The sequence below is a fragment of the Seriola lalandi genome, unplaced genomic scaffold, assembly GCF_002814215.2.
Source record: "Seriola lalandi dorsalis isolate HSWRI2012SDOR001 ecotype SW California unplaced genomic scaffold, Sedor1 jcf7180002054402, whole genome shotgun sequence".
Classification (NCBI taxonomy): domain Eukaryota; kingdom Metazoa; phylum Chordata; class Actinopteri; order Carangiformes; family Carangidae; genus Seriola; species Seriola lalandi.
Window position 1 is genome coordinate 626,283 of NW_019524955.1, and position 19,629 is coordinate 645,911.

At 47.0% G+C, this 19,629-nt stretch overlaps 1 protein-coding gene across 2 annotated transcripts in view; it reads left to right on the forward strand.

Annotated features, from left to right (window-relative positions):
- The window catches only part of midn (midnolin), a 28,927-nt gene that overhangs the window by 3,924 nt on the left and 5,374 nt on the right, over nucleotides 1-19,629 (forward strand). For both annotated transcript variants that reach the window (XM_087174973.1, XM_023409664.2), the window contains exons 3-7: nucleotides 789-876; nucleotides 1,051-1,113; nucleotides 11,475-12,029; nucleotides 13,340-13,463; nucleotides 13,739-14,062. In XM_087174973.1, coding sequence (XP_087031099.1) covers nucleotides 789-876; nucleotides 1,051-1,113; nucleotides 11,475-12,029; nucleotides 13,340-13,463; nucleotides 13,739-14,062 — 1,154 coding nt within the window. The remainder of the gene's footprint in view (nucleotides 1-788; nucleotides 877-1,050; nucleotides 1,114-11,474; nucleotides 12,030-13,339; nucleotides 13,464-13,738; nucleotides 14,063-19,629) is intronic.

Sequence of the window (19,629 nt, forward strand, 5' to 3'; positions counted from 1 at the left end):
CCCCACCCATTGTAATCACCCAATAAATCACATCATCCTTTAAAACCTGAAACCCCCCTTTTTAATCCCCTCCTGCTCCTCAAACTGTAGACCTACAGTATCTCAGTGCTGAGGGCCTTTGTTCAGCTGCATAGGGTGAGATTTGGGTCATGTTTGTACAGCAGGTTGTCCTAAACAATCTCCATGAGACTATAGGAGGTACTACACCTGGATGTGAGTGGTTTTAGTGCATCGTGACCTGCAAGATAAAAGCTTTTCCTCATTGTGGAACAGATACTCCTGCTCTGCACCAAACATTAAATAGTAAAGCCCTGTAAATGTATTATATATCACTTGGCTAAACTTTCTTTAGAATTGCAGAAACAACCCTCACATCGCTCTATATTTCAACTGAGAACAATAGATTTGCAGTGTCAACAATAGTTCATTGCTGTACTGTTTATCTGTTCTCATAATCATTAAAAGGGCTGTGGTTTTGGTTTCACCTTGGAGTTTCTGCTTATCATTCGTACGACTCAAAATGCCAAAAGAAAATACTTACCTCCACTTAGGCAAGTGGCAGTGGTGCCAAATATCCACTGCGAGCAATTGTCAAGCTCCACTATACTCGAAATTGAAATATGACAGCCCAATCAATACTTCTCTTTCATGGAGCTTTTCACCCACGGCTCTTTTCGAAACTAGTTTTGAAGTGTGTCTGCCCCCCCTGGCTGAAGGGTGTTTGTGTGTCTGAAGAGAGAAGATATTGTCAGCACAGTCTAATTATCTTGTTCTCTCTAACCCTGCAGGCGACTAAGTTCAGGCAAACTCCAGGATCTAGGCATCTCTGATGGGAGCAAGTTAACACTTGTTCCAACAGTTGAAGCAGGATTAATGGTAAGGCTCACCTGACTGTAATTTTATTTTAGTTTGGGCTCCTAATATTAATTAAGTACTGTTTATTAGCATTACTAATAAATAGTTTTGCATAGAAATTTCTTTAGATAATTGGTGTATGTGTGTAATTGGAAAATGATTGATTTTTTAACATCCCCTTCTCTTTCTGTGCAGTCTCAAGCATCAAGACCAGAACAGTCAGTAATGCAAGCCTTGGAGAGCTTAACAGAAACTCAGGTAAGAAACAGTTTCTCTGTGTTGACCCTGAAAAAATATTGATGTAGCAAAGTTAGTATCCTACCATGGCGGTAATCTAAACTGAACTATGGACCTTTTGTGTGTGTGTTTGCATGGGGGATATGGGAGGTTATAGCTTTACAGAGAACACCCAGATATGACAGAGACAGAGAGAGAGATGAGATGAGATGAGCAGGCTGCACAAGCACAAGCCTCTTTGCTTGTCTAATCTCAGCCTCTTAAGCAATCCAAGCCAAGCTAGACATCCAGTGTGAGCTGTTAGGATATAATAAGCAGCAACACCCTCCTGTATCCTAGTAACATCTGTGATAGTGTGTGTGTGTGTGTATGTGCATGTATGCCACTGCAGGAAGCCAGAGTGAACACCACACAAGAAAGGCGTATTTGTGAGATGCTGAGAGGACAAGCACATAACACTTAGTTCCATGTTTCTGTTTATACCTTTATCTGTAATCTCTCTCCACTCCCTCTGTGTTTCATGCTCTAACAGACACACACACACACACACACACACACACACACACACACACACACACACACACACACACACACACACACACACACACACACACACACACATGCACAGGCAAGTTTCCAGGAAGTGTGCTGTGGCTACATGGAGATTGAGTGTAGTCTCACTAACTCATAAACAGAGTGCTGGATCATCAGATGACAGCCTTCTCAGTCAGTATTAGCATAGGGTTCCTGGAAGCCTGGCATGTATAGTCTGAGTGGGGCCTACACCCTGACTTACAGTGAAACAGCTATGTAGGCCTAGTGAAATACACTGTGCTTTTGAGTCAGTGTGGCATGACTCACCAAAATGATCAATAGTGAGAGTAAAGAAAAAAAGGCAAATAGTTCTCCACGCTGGCCGCAGAGAGAGTGCAAGCGAGAAGACAGGCGATAAGGCTGAATGCACACAGACAACACTGTGACGTATGAAACACTCCGCAGCTGACTGACTGACTCAGATCAACTTCCTTTTGTAGCGTTTGGTAACACTGTGATGTACGTAACTGCATCAGCGATGCGCCGCTGAATGATGTCAAAACAGTACAAGATGGTGAAATTGTGTGCGGATGTAAGGAGTTAAGTGTGTCAGCGATGCAGCGGTTACGTCCAGATGAATTTGACCAAAGAACGATTCTCTAAATTTAATGCAATTTTTTTTTTCTCAGAGGATGTGGGCTGTTCAGAGATAGTTGAGTATGGTTGGTATGGCTTCATTCCCTGCTGATAATTTTATGGTGGAAATCCTGGTCATGTTGTGTGTGTGTGAACTCAGCATGCCTCTTGTAGCACAGACAGCAGATGACTGCATGTGTGTAGGTGTGCGTAAGTGGAGATGTGTGTGTGTGTGTGTGTGTGTGTGTGTGTGTATGTCACAGTGGTAGTGGGCTGGAAGGAAGCCTTGCCCATCATGTGGTACGCCTTTGCTGGGCAGCCATGAGTGACTGTCATTTTCACCAGAGGCAGACTATAATTCAACAACTGAGAGAAGATTTCTCACTCTGCCTTTCTTCTTGCATCTCTCTCTGGCCACATAACCCTGTAACACTCAGGATCATTATGAGTCATGTGCTTGCGTTTTTTCTCGAGAATTGTTCACTGTACATTACTGAAGCATGCATATTTATTGTGATGTTAATCGTAATCCTGCAGTGGGGCTAGAAAGAGTAAAGGGCACAGCAAGAATTATATCAGGCTAAAAGGTTAAAATAAAGGTATAAAGCTGCTTTAGTGTGTTTTTATCCAGAGAAATTGGTTCCTCTTTATAATTCATGAAGCGGAAAGGAATGATATAGATTGCGGAGAGATTACGGATCTGAGTAAGATTAGAAAATAGGAACACAAAAGCCCCCCCCCCCCAACCCCTCAACTCTGGGGCTATCAAAAATCAATCAATGCACTTAGCTCTTAAAAGTGTCTTGACACGATAACTGATATGCCCATACACCCAAAAATAGCCAAGGGGGGATATGGGTTGGCTGTTAGCTGTGGTAGCCTTAGAAGAAGTGGGTATGAACACCTGGACCTCTTATTACTCTTCACCCCTCCATATATTTTGGTCGTGTCAGGTCTGATTTCCAGCTTGGGTGTTTTCCCAGGAAGTGTGTGTATTCATGGAAGCCTGGGCTGAGTATAACACCTTATGTGTTCTCCTTTATCAGAATTCTGGAGGAGTCTGCAGCTAGCAGCTAGCCAACTAGCCAGACAGAACATGACAGCTTCCAGTGGCTGTTTCAGACTTTTGTGGAGCAAGTTAGATAGGAAATATTTTATGGAAATTGAACCCCAGCAATTATCGAAATGAGATTTTTTTTTTTTCTCCCCGTGCGCCGTCTCCCCCTTTCCCTCCTTTCCCTACTTCTCCCTCTCTTGTTTCTGCTTAACAGCTCTCCCAAGGCCCTATAATTTAAATGTGCTGTGGTTTGCAAGTCCAGCTAGCTGCCTCAGTTTGACCGTGATGGCTCTGGCTTCTTTAGCAAGGACAATCCTGGCTGCCTTAATTCTTCCTCTGGCATCTCACTAGACTTTCTTTGCATGACATGTAAGCTGTATTAAGCCACTGCCTCCTGACAGCCCATCAAAATACAGTTGCCTGCGCCACTCTCTTCTCATTCTGTCTGCTAAATAGAGGTTGTGTGTACAGCTTACGTATGCAGTCATGCACAGGCACGTACACACACACACACACACACACACACACACACACACACACACACACACACACACCAGAATTGAAAGGATATATTTAAGAGGATTTCTGATCCTGCTCAGTGAATGAGAAAATGTCTGATCCTAGTAGTAAAATGAATGTATACTTACAAGACAAGCAGTGAAAGGGAAATGAAAGCAATATTCACTATTTCTGGGCACATGTAGGCAGTGACATCAGCCCCTCATCTATTGATCTTGGTATTTGACAGAAGGATTATATGTCCCTCTCAGCACACAGGGACGATTTGCTCATTGATGCACATTGATGTTAGAATAAAAGCCAACCAGGCAGGCAGGCATCACCCTTACCATCCCCCCATTGCCCTTCCCCCATGCAGCCCCCTCTTTGTTCCTGTCTTAAAGCATGAGCACCAAACCTGCCCAGCTGACAAACTCTCCAACACACAACAACGATTGAGGGGTCACTCTTTTTAAGTTGGGCTCTCCCCCATGATCCCCTTTCATCCGCCATACATCCATAGGCATCAGCTCTATCCAATTGAGTGCAGCCACAGCAGTGCATACTGGTTTCAAAATCAATGCACGGCCCAGCTGGACCGAGGCTCAGTGGGCTGCAGATTGACAAATTTTGCCTTGAACACTAACACAGATTGCTTTGGGAGGAGGATGTGTGTTGCCATTCCATATGTCCCTGCGGAATACGCTGTTACGTATCTGCTCTACTTTTCTCACTCCCGCTAGCAAGCACCTCCTGTCCTCATCCACTCTTATCCTCCTCCTCCTCCTCCTCCTCTTCTAGGAACGGCAGACTCGGATATGGCACAGTTTTGTCATTGTGTCTAGAAGCAGACAGATGGAAACTAGTAGGATCTAACAATCTGTGGGGAGTCACCTCTGGGTCACCCTCACCTCATTTCCTCTGCTCTGCCTCCCTCAGGGGGTGCCACAGTGGGCCAGATAGGTGGAGGAGAAAAGAAAGGGAGAGCTTAGTACACGTTGCTCTGTAAGATGTCATGTCGATGTGTGTGTGCAAGTTCTGCAGGCTGGAGGTAATGGGGAGGATGAGTACACATGCTTGGGTAACTCACAGATGTAGAAATACGGGGGGGGGGGTCTAATGGAAGGGAGGAAAACATACAAAAGAGGACGAAGGCTTTGGCTCTCTACTAGAAGAGGCAGATCTTGGAGAGTGGTGTGCATATAATGAACTATGTACCTGTGCACATCTGTGTGCTCCTATATGACTGTGTGTAAAACAGCTCAGTGCAGGTGGTCAATATGTTTCTTTTTCCAGCCCTGCACCCTGCCCACCACCTTGTCTAGATGCCAGTTAATCAGCAGGATTGACACTACTGGAAATCATTGAAGAGTAATAGTATTGAGGATTTGGGAGCGCAAGGAATTGAAAAATGACTGAGTCAGCCTGTTGGTCAATATGAGAGGATCCTCCCCTTTTTATAGCATGCAGCTCCCTCTGTCCTTCTCACTGCCATTGAAATGAAGGCTTTTTATATGCATGCAGCTTAAGAGAAGGAGTCCTTGTTCTTTAGAATGGTAATTTGCTTTTTTGTTACTTAAATGAAAGCTACAGAAATTAATTTGTTGCTGAATGTGTAAATCAAATTGTGTATGGAATAAAAGACAATGCTGATCTAAAGGCCCATTCAGTCCCTGCACATGTAAATCCTGGCCTTGAAAATTGCATTAATAAGCTGATCATGCACTATTTTTTTGCACCTGTGTAATCCCCTTTGTGAGGCTTAAACGCACAGTGGGAGGGGAATGCTGGGACGGGTGGAGGGAATCAAGGTGTGTTGTGGGGCAATCAGGGGATAGATGGATTTTGCAGGGGATTTCATTGTCCTATTGTGTATATGCATCTGCTCACATGTATGTGTGTGTGTATGTGCCAACATCCATTTCTAATGTCTGTGTCTCTGTGTGCGTCCTCGTTCAGCGGCCGGGGGGGGGGTCTTATTGCTCCATATGTGAGTCATGACCGTCATTGTTTTCCATTCCCTGGCGACACCGGGCTTTTGTGATTCAAGTAGCAGGCATCGTGACTAGTGGGGCTACTGCGTGGGAGGATGGAGGCCAGGAATATCACGTTTGATGGCCACCACCAAGTCTAATGAAGTCAATTAGGTGTATGCTGCTGTTGAAACTGAGACGCAGGGTCCCAGACCCAGTTCGATCCTCTAGGTCATAAAAAATACATACTGAAGAAGTTTTCTGGGGAAAGACAGCTTTTTTTGTACTTTCACAGCCGCTATTCCTTACCGCCACTCTCCTTGCCTTCTTTCCTTCACCAGTCACACAAAGCTCAGTCCTCTCTCACCTTCTCTCCATTTACCTGTACCCACTTTATCTCAAACCGATGAGATGCTATGTAAGACGAGTGTAAGCAGCAGGCGGACGAGTAAGAGAGAGGTTTTTTTTTTTGTGCAGTTGCTTGCCTTGAATTAATTAATTCTAACGCATGAGGGCTGGGGGTTGAGAGCCTTGTATGTGCATATGAATCGGCACAATGTAGCCGGTCAGTTGTTGGCAGCGTTGGAGTGTGAGGAGTGGCTTTAGCAGGAACCTGATCATCCTGAACTTTGCCATTCTGATCTCTGTTTTCACTCAGCCGATCAAATTCAGTGATGACCAGCTGGTCCTCTCTTGCTCCTTTCAGCCCCCTCTGTTTCTTATCAGGCAGTATTACAGACGCCTATCTTTCTAATGGGGCCTTTTGAAAAGCCCCCTGGCTGCCTTTTAGGATTTGGGGCATGATCCAAGTCATTGATTTTTTTTCCCTTCTCTCTTTTGAGAGCCTGTTATTGCATCTTTAGCTGGTGTGTGTCTGCACAGAGACTATCAATAGTGTCCTGGTGCGATCAAAACATCTAGGTCGATAGGCGGGTTAATAAGCAGCTTTTTGAACAGTACATTTCACCTAGCGGTTCGACAGGTGAGCAGCACTGGAACCAAAATATGGCTGGAGGAAACGGCTTCCTCCTCTCACGCCTTCCCTCTCTCCACCCTCCTGTCCCGCCCTCCAATCCTCTATCCTCTTTTCTCTGGCACAAAGCTGCTCAGTTGTTCATGAATGTCAGCTCAGTGCTGCCAGCACGCTCTATCTTTCCCTCCCTGTCCCTCTCACCCTCCCTCAGTCTCTCAGCCTCCCTCTTCCTCCCTCACTTCTTATCTCCCTCCCTTAGTTCGCTTAGTGTGCAAAGGAAGAACGACTGCAAATGAGTTCCTTGAACCACAGGGACCCCAATAAATAAAACTGTCAGCCAGAGATGTCGAAAGAAAAAAAAAAAAAGAAGGAAGGAGCCAGAGGCACACTCTCACTGAATATTTCATCACCCACCACCACCACCACCACCACTCTGACACCCTACCCCCATCGCCCGCATCCCCCATCCTCCCTCCCCTCTCACCATCCCTTGCTCTCTCCCTCTCTCATGCCATCCTCCCCCCCGTTTTCCTCCATCTTTTCTCCAACCCCTCCTCCCCCTGCCGCCTCTTATCAAATTCTCCCCCATCACTGCATAGCAACCAAAGCCTCCTGCTCAACAAAATATCACCTCCTGGACACCGACGACTAAAACAAAATGGTCGGTTGGCACTGGCTGTGGGGTCAGTTGCTAAAGAGGAGTGGCGAATGCAATTAAGTGCAAGAGCTCTTTATCAACACCTGTGTGTGTCTGAATAGACTCTGCTATGACATTGTGCCCATGCGGTTTCTGTTGAGTGTAATCACCTACGTATGTTGTTTTCAGCAAACACACACCTTGTTCCTCAGGCATGAGCTCCTCCTCTCTTTGCATACCACTGCTACTGCATCAGAAAGAGAACAATGAAGGGCTGGTTTCTCTCTGTCTGCCTTAACACAACAAAAGTGGGGCCCTCCACTCTCCTTGTCTTGCGTCTCTCATAACAAACCACCACAGACAGCCATAAGTTGCTTTTTTGAAGGATTGGAATTTGTCAAGTGCGCTCCGAGGAGCAAGGTGGAAAAACTGGAGGAAGAGGAGGAGGGTTGCAGACTTAAAGACAAGCCTAGAAGCTCTCTTTTGTTTGCCTGTGATGTTCCAGAAAGCTCTATCTGGTGTTTGTCCTGACGTCAGTGGTAGCCAGCCACATTGGCTGTCTTGGCTGTGCTCCTGAGAGCAGACAGGCATGTTTGGACTGGAGCTGAGCTGCTAGCTGAGACCTCTGGGAATCATTCGCTAGCCAGCTCTCCAGCACTAGAGAACCCCTTCCCCCCTACACACACACACACACACACACATACACGTACTCTCTAACACACTCCCCCCCCTTGTTTCTCTCACAGTCTCTGTCCGTCTGGAAGAGGCTTGTTGTTACACGATCACTCTCGCCAATCTAGCCTCTGGCAGGCAGGCAGGCAGGCCGCACGGTATCACCCTCCGCCTCCTCCTCTCCCTCAGGAAACGGGCCCTATTTCAGGTGTTCCACTCCACAGCTCCCGGCTCCCAGCTACACAAGCTGTTCACTCTCCTTTTCTGGGTGTTCAGGAGTGTCAGGAAAATAGCATGTCAGTTGAAAATGATGCAGCTCTTCATTTTGAGGAGCTGAATTCAACACCTGAAGGTTTACTTTGGCTCCTTTTGTTTATCTACTGAGGGCAAGGAAAGTGACCTATCAGATTATAGTAGTTGAGATGTTCCCTGTCATTTTCCCTGCAAATGAGATGTCTGTGTTTATGTGGGTTTGTGGCCTTTTAATTTCTTGCCTAAAGATGAAGTTGTGGTGGGTGGTGTGTGTATGTACGGAGACCCCATATGAGTCACTCGCATGGTTAGAGAGGAGGAGATCTCCACGCATTTTTAGCTCTCATGTATGTGAGACTAAGCGGGGCCTGTGTGAGCAACCTCCAAATTGACTTTATGAGTCAACGACTGAGACTTCGAGACCAGGAGTGACAAAAATCGACTGGAGGAGGGAAAAGAAGAAGAAAAAAAAAAAAAAGAAGCGTGAGGGAGAGAGCTTGCCTCTCGTGCAGGCTAATTTGATGCCTGCCATGTGGTGTTGGAAGCTCAGTAGGAGTACATGAATTTCATCTTGGTGGTTTTGAATAATCCACACTAGTCATTATAAGGGTAATCAAGCCTCCTCTCTGTTTCTCCTGCTGTCACTCACTGTCGTCCTTTTTTCTTTCACTTTCTCTCTCATTTGCCTGCACACACACATACAAACAGAAAAACAGAGTGGCCCTGTAAATCCTTGACATTAAATTGCATCATGGATGATCCCTTCATAGGAAGTGGATATAAACAGAGCCTTGACTGCTCTTAAAATGCACAATTGAACATATGTAGCACGGTGTGCACAGCATTTAGTGACTGCACATAAGTAACAGTTGATTTGCACTTCTCAAACGACTATGACAATCTGATCACAAGTAGTCACCCGAGACAGACTCTGATGCCAGGTATGAACTGTAACCTGTCTCAGCTTGATGCTCACACACTCTGGATATATCTGGATGTAGGAGAGGAGGTCTGAACTGTACCATAGACAAACAGACACTCACTTCCTGAGGCTGTTTCCCCCACAAACCTCTTCCCTCCCTCTGACTAAACACTGGGTTGATGGTCTCCCTCGGGGCCTCTCACTTTTGTGTGTGCGTCCGTTTGTGTGTGTGTGTGTGTGTTGTTGGTTGGCAAACTGTCGACTCATTCTCTTGACAGCTGTCAGTCACAGGCACAGTCAGCGTCTCCTCCCCCTCCTTTTCTCCTTTCTCTCTCTCACTCCCCCCACCCTCTTTGGGATTCTGCCTCCCCCCAAGGCCTCAAACTGACACACACACACACACACTCACACACACTCACACACACACACACACACACACACACACACACACACATCTTGTCTATCAGGTGACCTTTTGTATGCGGAGTTTCCTAGAGCACTCTCACGTAACACCCTGCCCCTGTTCCCCTCCTCGTTTCACACCCTGCCTTGGGCCTGCTGAGTTTATTGTCTTACCACGATGGGGTAATCATGGCGGGTGTGGACTGTATCAACAAGCCATTAGTGACAGAGTTTACACTATGAAAAGGCTAAGTTTCTGTTTATCCTGCAGCTGCCTGTATGCTGATTTTTTTGCTGTCTTAGCTGTTGATTATTTACATGTTGAAATGCAGCCATCAGATCATCCCAACCCCCTCGTCCTTTCACTTGCCTCTCTTCTCCCTCCATCCTCTTTTCCACACCATGTCAATATCAATGTGCAAAGGTCACCCTGGCAACAGAGAGTCTGCGGTCGATAGAGAAATAAATAAGCAGAAGAAAAGGGAGAGAAGTGATGGAGGGCAGAGCCTGGTGATTCACAGGGTTAACTACAGGCCACCATCTCAGAAGCACACTCCAAAGGCTGCAGGGTCTGCAGGGAGTGAGACCTCTGATCTCTTTTGCTGTCTTTGTATGTATGTCTCTATTACTTGTTTTCTCTGCTTTGTCATTAGTCTTTCTGTCCATCTCCCGTCCTCTTTGTGTTCTCTCTTCCCCTCAAGTAGCTTTTTGGTGCTCCTTCTGTCTTCCTGTTTCCCCCTCCCTCCCTCCTTCTGTGCTTCTCTTGGGACTGAAAGCACACATGCAGTAAGGGTTGCCGAAACCTTTTTGGACAGAGGCGTCACTTTGTATTTGCCAGTGCTGTTTGTTTCTGTTTGCTTCTATTTGGGGAGAACCTGAGACGTCATTACTGCTGAGTCCTCATGGCCCAAAGAAGCTTTCTGACCCTCGAATGACTCTTCCAAGAAGATACACACACACACACACACACACACACACACACACACACACACACACACACACACACACACACACATACACATGCACGCTCTTCAGCAGTGAGTGGCAATACACAGCAAGAGAGATGCAGGCTCACAGGAGGGGGACAAGAGAACTTTTGTTGTTTAGTGTGAATCCTCCAGCCAAGTCGTGACAACTCCGCTATCCTGTGTGTATTTGTGTGTCCATCCGGGCCATGGGTGGGTCAGTGGAGGCCTCCACACTTGGCTTCTGTCAGCCATTGCCAGAGCTCCAAAAATGGGCAGCCCTTCCAGATCCGCCGCGGACCCACGGACAATCGGCCATTCTGTGTTTGAGAGGCAGGCGGGGTGTATTTCCTGGATGTGGGACTGATTTTTCAGGCCCCGGGCCAGACAGAAGGGTGGCCTTTGTCTCTGTGCTAAATGACACTGCTGACTAAGAATGGACTGAGGGGCAGTGGGAAGCCAGCAAGAGTGGGTTCTATTTGTGTGTGTGTGTTTTCCAATAGGTCTCCACATCCACCGCTCCCCAACAGAAGTAAATAGGCCAGTGTTACAGAATGGTGATTGATTGCATGATGGGCTAATGTGGCGTGTCCGTGTCTCTACGAGAGGGGAGCTCAAAGCACTGTTGTGTGTATTTTAACTGCTGTCCATGGTGCAGACTGTCCATTTACAAAGGAGGAAGTCAATATTCATGGGGCAGTCTCTCTTTTTGAAAGGCTTTGATGCAGACTAAGTTTGGAAGTGCCATTGCACCAATAAATGTGTGACATTGTCATTTGGCGAAGCTGTGCTGGAGACTTTTTCTGTAAAATCATAATGAAATTAATCAACTCAACGTTGTTTTCTTTTTTCTGCCTGCAGGTCAGTGACTTCCTGTCCGGCCGCTCCCCCCTCACCCTGGCACTGCGCGTAGGTGATCACATGATGTTCGTCCAGCTCCAGTTGGCGGCGCAGCAGTCCGGGGGTCCCCAGCTCCAGCACAGACACCTCATCACACGGGGCAACGCGGAGACCGCAATGGGACAGCCCACAGGGCAGCCCCGTGTTCCCCACCCTCACCCAAACTCCCAACATCACCCCCATCATCCACACATTCACCCCAGCCCCCACTTGACCCAGCCTCATACGGTCCCTTCCTCCCCCTCCTCCCCGGGCTCCCCTTCCTTCCCCCTGCCCTCCACGCACCACCAGCCGCTCCCTCCCATGTACCACCAGTCGCCCTCCTCCGCTCATTGTAGCCCTCCTACTCCTCCTCCTCCACCACACTCCCCTCGCCCGTCCCACATCCCTGGAGGTCTTTTCCGCTCTCCATCTCATCACCATCATCATCATCACCACTACCACCAGCCTTCCTCAGGCCAACCCAGCCACGACATCGGCCAGGCCAGCCCTGTAGCCCCAGTCCTCTGCCCTGAGGTAAGCCTCAAAAATATTATTAGTACTTCACATTATTTATGTTTGTTTTTTTGCTGTCATCAGTCCTAGATAACTTTTACAGAAATAACTAATGTCATCATAGCCCTCTCATGAATGAAAAATGGAGGGAATGGGTTGTGACTGTTTGACACGAGTGACATGCTCACAGCTAAATCATCCTCCATTAAATTGATTAGATTAGTGGGATACCCCAGCAGCATGAGGGTAGAAGGTGAACTCGTGGTTTAGTCAGGTCTGGAGAAGATTTGCATGTGATGTGTGTGTTTCCAAAGTGCACATTGCAATTAGTCATCACCGCAGTGCAGTCTGCTTCCCAAATACATACAAACAGGCCAACACACACAATTAGCCAGGAGGACACGACATTCGTATGACCTCATCCTGCCCAGTGAGATGTATGGGGTTAAGGGGAAGATAAAGAGCATGAGAAAAAGAGAGGCAGATTTAATAATTCAGAGTTGGTTTTTCATGTGAAGACTGATCATTAACCTCGCTGTTTTCAGTCATTTATCATTAACCTTCACAGCCATTTTTTTAACTTTGGTTAACTCTAAGAACAGCTGCGCACACATTCACAAACACACTTACTCGTCTCCACCAACCAAATTGGCTGTTTATACTTTGTCTACCTCCCTGAGCTCCGGCCTATGGAAAGAGAATAAGAACCAGATGTCAGCGGACTATGTGGGAGGGATGGTTCACAACAAGAAAAACAGAAAGACAGGCCAGTTTAGCAGTGAGAAAACGGAAATGGCTATTCCTCATCGGGCTTTCACATGGGTGATACACACAAACACAGACTAACACACAGAGATCTTACCATGGGTTTCACTTTCAGACGTCAGTTGAGTGATCCACGTTAAGCAAAGGCGAAGTAGCAGGGCTGCCATGTTTGGTCCGACCTCAGGTTTGAGGTAACAAGATATCCTGGGTGTTTTGGGCCATCAATTGGCAGATTGCTCAGGTTTCCTTCTTCCTGTGGTTTTTTATAGCATCAGCCTTTACTGTATAGGTTACTTACATAGTGCAAATAGTAGTTACAACTCCGTCAAGTAAAGGTCACTTACAGAACTAATGGAGATATCCTCATTACAGAGCTTACATGACTTCAACACGTCACAGCTCACAACATGCTACAGTATGTATGAATGTCATGTGATGTACATGTTAACACAGTATGGGATGTGAATGTTCTTCCGCACACTGATTGACCACAGTTGTTGCATTCTCCTAAAACAGCCTTTCATGCTTTCAAGCCTAACTGTGCATGTGTCAAATTTTCCCTCCAGGCTAACTGCAGCACCAACAGCCCTAACAGTGGCACCAGTCCCTCGCCACGCTCCCGTAAACCTGGCGCCATCATTGAGAGCTTTGTCAACCATGCTCCCGGAGTCTTCTCAGGGACCTTTTCAGGTGAGGGGACACTGAGCTGCCATTAAGATTTATTGCTGCTCTAAGCAATAACCATTCACACATTGAGATCCACCTGAAATCCCTTTTTATTAAAAATTGTAAGGGAAAGAGGAAGAAAAAAAATACCCAGAAAATAAAATAGGCCCACAGTCGGCTGTTGTGGGAACATGAGTCTACAAATGACTTTAGATAATTTGGACTTTTTCTGCTGTTTGTTAAAAACTAAACAGACCCCTATAGTAAGACCTTTTCATCTTTCTTGCTCCCCCTCTCAGGCACTTTGCACCCTAACTGCCAGGACAGCAATGGGCGTCCCAGGCGAGACATTGGTACCATCCTGCAGATCCTCAATGACCTCCTGAGTGCCACACGCCACTACCAGGGCATGCCCCCCTCCCTCACCCAGCTTCGCTACCAGACCCAGTGTGGTTCGTCCACTTCCCCATCTCCCTCCCCGCCTCCTTCGCCCCCAGTCGCTGGCGTGACGGGCCTCTCTGCCAAAGCTACCTCTGTGCCTGCCGGCAGCCCTAGCAGCCCTCCGCCGACTCTTCATCCGCTGGTGCAGTGCCAGAGCCAGATCCGCATGTGCAAACCCCCTGGTGAGTGACTCTGCTACACACTCCCTCAGCTCATGCAGGCATGTCATGAACACAAACACACTCACATACACACATTAAGACATTGTGCATCCCTTGAGGCCCTTGTGAAGCAGATGTTGCAGCAGTTTCCACAGCTTTGGAGGAGTGTGTGTTCCTATGTGTGTGTGTGTGTGTGTGTGTGTGAAATGAATGCAGTCTAGAGCCTGTCATTTATCTGCGCTCTCCTCTTCCATTGCAACCTGCTAAAGAATTCATTGTCATCTTTGTCTTTCTGTTTCTATTCTCATAGCACATCATGGTTAGCTAACAGTTCTGTTGGGATGATTTGGCATCATTGTCTTACTGAAACACTTATTTTCATCTTTAAAATTCTGACAAAGCAAGAATGGAAAAGTCAGATTAAAGAACAAAAACAGTCAAATATCTCTCTTGGGTTTTGAGGCAGAGGAGAAGAGGAAAAGACTGGGGGGGGGGGGGGGGGGGGGGGGTCTCCTTAGTAATGCAATACAAGCTTCTTCAGACCTGTTCAGTCAGGCTTCACTTGTCAGGCAGCAGAGTTGGCTTTGTTTTTGTGCACCAAGGATATAGGTTTACCCCCTTCAAGCCTGGGCTGAGCTATGTTTAGATTAGATTAGGCTTTGGGTGGTTTAACCAACCTCTTAAAGAATGGCTGCAGCTGGGGCATGTATGGGCTGGGACTGGTTGGGGCTGGACAAACCTCGACATACCAGTGCCCAAGGGCTGGGTCAGGGCAGGTGCTGGAGTTCAGATGATACCATTTAGGGACTGGGTGTGGGTGTTTTAAAACCTCCTTTTCCTTGCAGAGACACAGGATGTTGAGTGTCAGACGGATGTCCAGAACTGATAACATTCAGTCAATGTTGTAAGGTTAGACTTGCTGTGCTGAGAGAAACAGCATTGTCCTCTACTGTCTCCTTATCTCTTGCTGAGGAAATCGAGCCAGTCTTTGGTCAGCTGCTAGTCAGTTTTGTTGAATAGTCTGGCGGGGAGGGTCCTGGAGTACATTGATTAATGTTTAATGTTTTCTTTTGTTTGAAAAAGCAAGAGCGTACATTTCTATTGTCATACTCTGGCTTTATGACCCTCTGTTTTGTGAGCTGAATGGCGACTTTCAGCTGTCGCAACTGAACACAGATTGACCAGGATTGTCCAGTATTCCTCTGCGTCACCCTGGGTGCCCTTACAAGTGCTCAATGAACAGTTGGAATAACACAGGCATATTTTCCTAACTCAGGGAACACCTTTCCTTCACTGCCCCCACCAACACCCTCCCCCCTGCTCTTCCCCTCTTCCCCCATACTTGTAATCTCTCTTCTTCTGTACTCAACAGCCCACACTGCTGTTTCTCCCATTTGCTGTCCAAAAACAGCCTTGTCTGTAAAATCCATCTCACTCTCTTCTGCCCCCCCCCCCTTCCCATGTCTGTGTTGTGCATCAATACGTTGTCTGTGTTCATTTGGCCTTTAAATAGATAGGTTTATTCCGAAATGCAGCTCTGAAAGGAATGTGCTTTGTGAACTAGTAAGAGGGAGGAGGAGGACGCGGAAGAGGGAGGCTGTTAAAACCACAATACTAAGCCTCCATTCATCATATGGGTGTTTATATCCTGTCCATCAGTCTACTAACTGCCCACTCACTGATTGACCGAGGGCGAAGTAAAAAAAAAAAAAAAAAAAAAAGGGTGAAAGAATAGCCTGTCTAATGCCCTTTTCCGACTTTACTGCCCCCGTCCGAACTTCCTGCTGACAATATACACTTACAGAAAGTGATGTGAATGGGTAACCTACCCAACCAAGCACAGGCAGCACACTGAGACAGTGAATGTGCTGGTGTGTTTTTGTGGACAGAGGCTGCGTGCCTATTTGTATCCTGTTCCACATGGTGTCCTAAAGAAGCCGATGACTAAGCGCTCTCAGGCAGTCTTATCAGCCGACACCTGATGGAAGACTTACTGGACTTAACACCGCGGCTTAACTCTGCTTCACAGAAACCTGCCTTCATTCAGCTACAGGAATAACCTGAGCTTCCCATCTGCCTGAATGTGTGTGTGCAGTCAAACACAGGTTGAGACAGCCTCTTGAAAATGTCACATAGCTTGGCTGTCTCCTGAGAGCCTTTACCCTTTCCACCGCAAGTTCATGTGCGAGGGGGAGAAGACAAGCGTAAATAAAAAGCTTGAATATACACACATGTGCGCACACACACACGCATATACACACACACACTCAGCCATAAATGCCTGGTTAAAGGCTTGGGTGACTAGCTTGGTTTCATGGCTTTGCTGTATAGTATTGCTGAGTGTGGGGATTTGTCAGCCCAGGACCCGTGTTGGATTTGAACAGGAAGGCTTTGGGATGGCCTGGCAGGCTGATTGTTAGCAAAATTCCTTTACTGAGTAGGGTGGACCTCCCCAACACCCCCCTCCAGCTCTCTAGCCCCCTGCCCAGCCGAACCCATTGTGCAGGGGCCAGGGACAGGGGCTACATACAGGGCACCAGGCTGAGCCATTGTGGGGTAGATGAGGGGAGGGCTATGGGATTATAGGGCTGCCTTTTAGTCCAACTCCCACTGCAGCTGCCTTAGTTCAACACAGGCACACAGAGAGGGGCAAAACAGGGGCAAAGTTAGCTCTGAAAGCTTCTCCAGCACCCCCTTCCTCTCTTGTGTTCCTTCCGCATCCCTTCACCCCCTCCTGTCCCTTTTCGATTTGTCAGGTCATGTTAGCTTCGTGCTGGCTGGGACTGGGCAAGCCAAAAGAGGAGGGATGGTGAGGGAGACAGGGAGAGAGACGCAGAGAAAGATCCTACACACTTAACCTTACCGAGCCCTGTATTTAAGCCCTGACCTGCTTGGCTGAGGCACCGCACATTATCCACTGGTAGGCCTTACTCCTCTCCCGTCACACACGGAGGTTTGGTGTGACGCACGTACTCCGGTAACTCAACAAATGCCCCAGCGATACAGCACAGCGCAGCGCTATCTAGCAAAGCCAGTCAAGCACATCAGGTGCCCTTTCATTGTCGACAAGTAGAGCAAGAGAGAGAGAGAGAGCGAGAATGCAAATGAAGTCTAAAAGTCATTGAAGAGCTTGTGTCCCTGCAGGGCTGTCAATGCCCTTTCACTGGCTGTCAAATGCTCATATTAGCTCTGATTTGATTGGCTGCTTCAGTTTGTGTCTGATAAGTTGGTTTATTATTATTTTTTTTTTAGAGGTGGAGCAAAGAGCAACATAGGTCAGGTTTCCCAGTTTTGTAGCCAAACTGTTCTCGGACACAGAGTTAGATCCATCCGTTGTAGCCTCCAACCAGCCAATTAAAGAAATAATTGTGACACGCTTCATGTTCAGTGGTCGCTTGGTGTCTAATTTGTAAAATATCATAATACTATAGGGAAATTTTGAACCTGTTCACATGTTGACAGTTGGAATAGAATAAAGTGGTGCTAGACAAATACTTCAGTGTTATCGTGCATAATCCTCCCATATAATGATATTTTGAAAACTATACCAAGACATATTGATTTGGTTTACTAAAATATTCCAAGCTCCTGACTCACTGTTATAGCCACAATTTTGAATATTACAGTGATTATTGTTACATATTCATTCAGAAAAGACAGTAATATTGGAGGAAACTGAGGCTGACTTTGCTGCAATGTGATTTTCTTTCTTCCTCTTCTTCTTTCTTTCTCTCTCTCTCTCTCTCTCTCTCTCTCTCTATCTCTCTCTCCACCCCTCCCTCTTTCCCCTGGTTCCCTGGATGCTGAGCAAACACAATGTTCTCTCTGCAAGATCACAAGACTTATCAAGGCAAACAAACAAACAACAGCACTAAGACAACTGCAAATGAAGGCCAATCTTTATACAATCAATAAAAGGAGAAGCTCCTTTAATCTCCCCCTGCGTCCTGCACACTGCAGCCCTCCTCCCTTTTTCTCTACCTCTACCTCTCTGCCTCTCCTCCTCCCCCCACTCCTCCCACCCTTCCTCACCGTGCACTCCCTATCTCAGTCCTTGCTGTGTTGCTGGGCTGGGCTCAGAGGCAAGGAAAACTGACTGACGCATCGATTATTCATAGATCACCCCTTCTTTCTCTCTCTCTCTATCTCTCTCTCTCTCTATCTCTCGCTCTGTCTGTTTTTCTCTGGCTTTCTCTGCAGTGCTCTGTGTATTTACAGGGCCTGTGTCAAAGTCTTCAGAGAGGAGAGTTTGGAGATGGAAAAATGCGCTGCTCTGGATTGAGTGCTGGTGTGACTGGCAGGTCGGGGGGGTGGTTAGAGGAGAGAGAATGAAACAGAGACTGGCGTTTGCTTCCTCCTTGTGCCCTTGACCTGTCTTAGGTTTGATATCTTCCACTGTGCGTTTCTAAAAAAAGACCCATTGTTGCTTAATCATTTCTTTTCTGTGTAAATTGGGTTTGCATCTGAGCATGGTTTCTCTCTCACTCTCATTCATTTCCTATGTCTCTTACCCACCTCTCTCTGGGTCCTCCAAGGTTATTGTGCTCACGTCAAACCCTAGTCTCTGCAGCCAGGCTCTGGGCCAGCCCGTGTGTATCTCAGTAGGTGTGTGTGTGTGTGTGTGTGTGTGTGTGTGTGTATGTGTGTGTGTGTGTGTGTGCTGTGTGTATATTCAGTCCTTCTAAGCCAGCCCTAATAATAGCCCTACTGTCATAAACATAGTCTGGAGATCCCTGTGGCCAGCTGTGTCCGGCCCAGTCGCCCAGGGCTCCGGTAGTGACGCTGATGAATGGCCACACACACACACAGGCACACACATACACACCAATTTTGGTGTAGCTCCAAGCACATTCCCAGAGCTCTTGCCAAGCCAAAGGCCAAGACCTCCTACAGCACCACCAAACTGCCCTTTATGCTGTGTTTGTGTGTGTGTGTGTGTGTGTGTGTGTGTGTGTGTGTGTGTGTGTGTGTGTGTGTGTGTGTGTGTGCATTTGTTCTCATATAATGCCAAGTTGTCTTTGCACTGGTTGGAAAACAGGATCATGACTGAGAGACTACACTGATGAAATAAAGAAAGAATTTAAACTGAGAGACTCTAAGGACATATTGCACCAGACCAAACAGATCTTGTATGTAGGCATGTGTTGGCTTTGTGCCATTTCATTGTGTACAGCCATATTTCGACACAGCCGATGGGCGGTTTCGCTTTTGGCTAGTCAGAACAGGGGAATAAGGGGAAGAGGGAGGACTGGAGGGGGAACAAAGCCTTACGGCAGCGTATATGGATGTCACATGGAGCTGAGGCAGTGGAACAATGGCTCTAATGTAGGAGAACCCCCCTCTGGTATACCCCCTTTTCTCTGGAGATGACATGCTGCCCTCACACACAGCATCTGGATTCACACTCATACATGTGTATCAGGACAGAGCATATTGGCAGGAAGTGGAAAAACCCCAGTCTGTCTTTGTGGCTGAGTGTAACATGAAGAAGTATTCTTTCCTGCTAACTCAGTGCCAGTGTTCACATCCTTTCTGTTCTGAAAAAGAAGCATCAAAGGTACTCGACGGCAGTTTAGTTCTTTAGTATG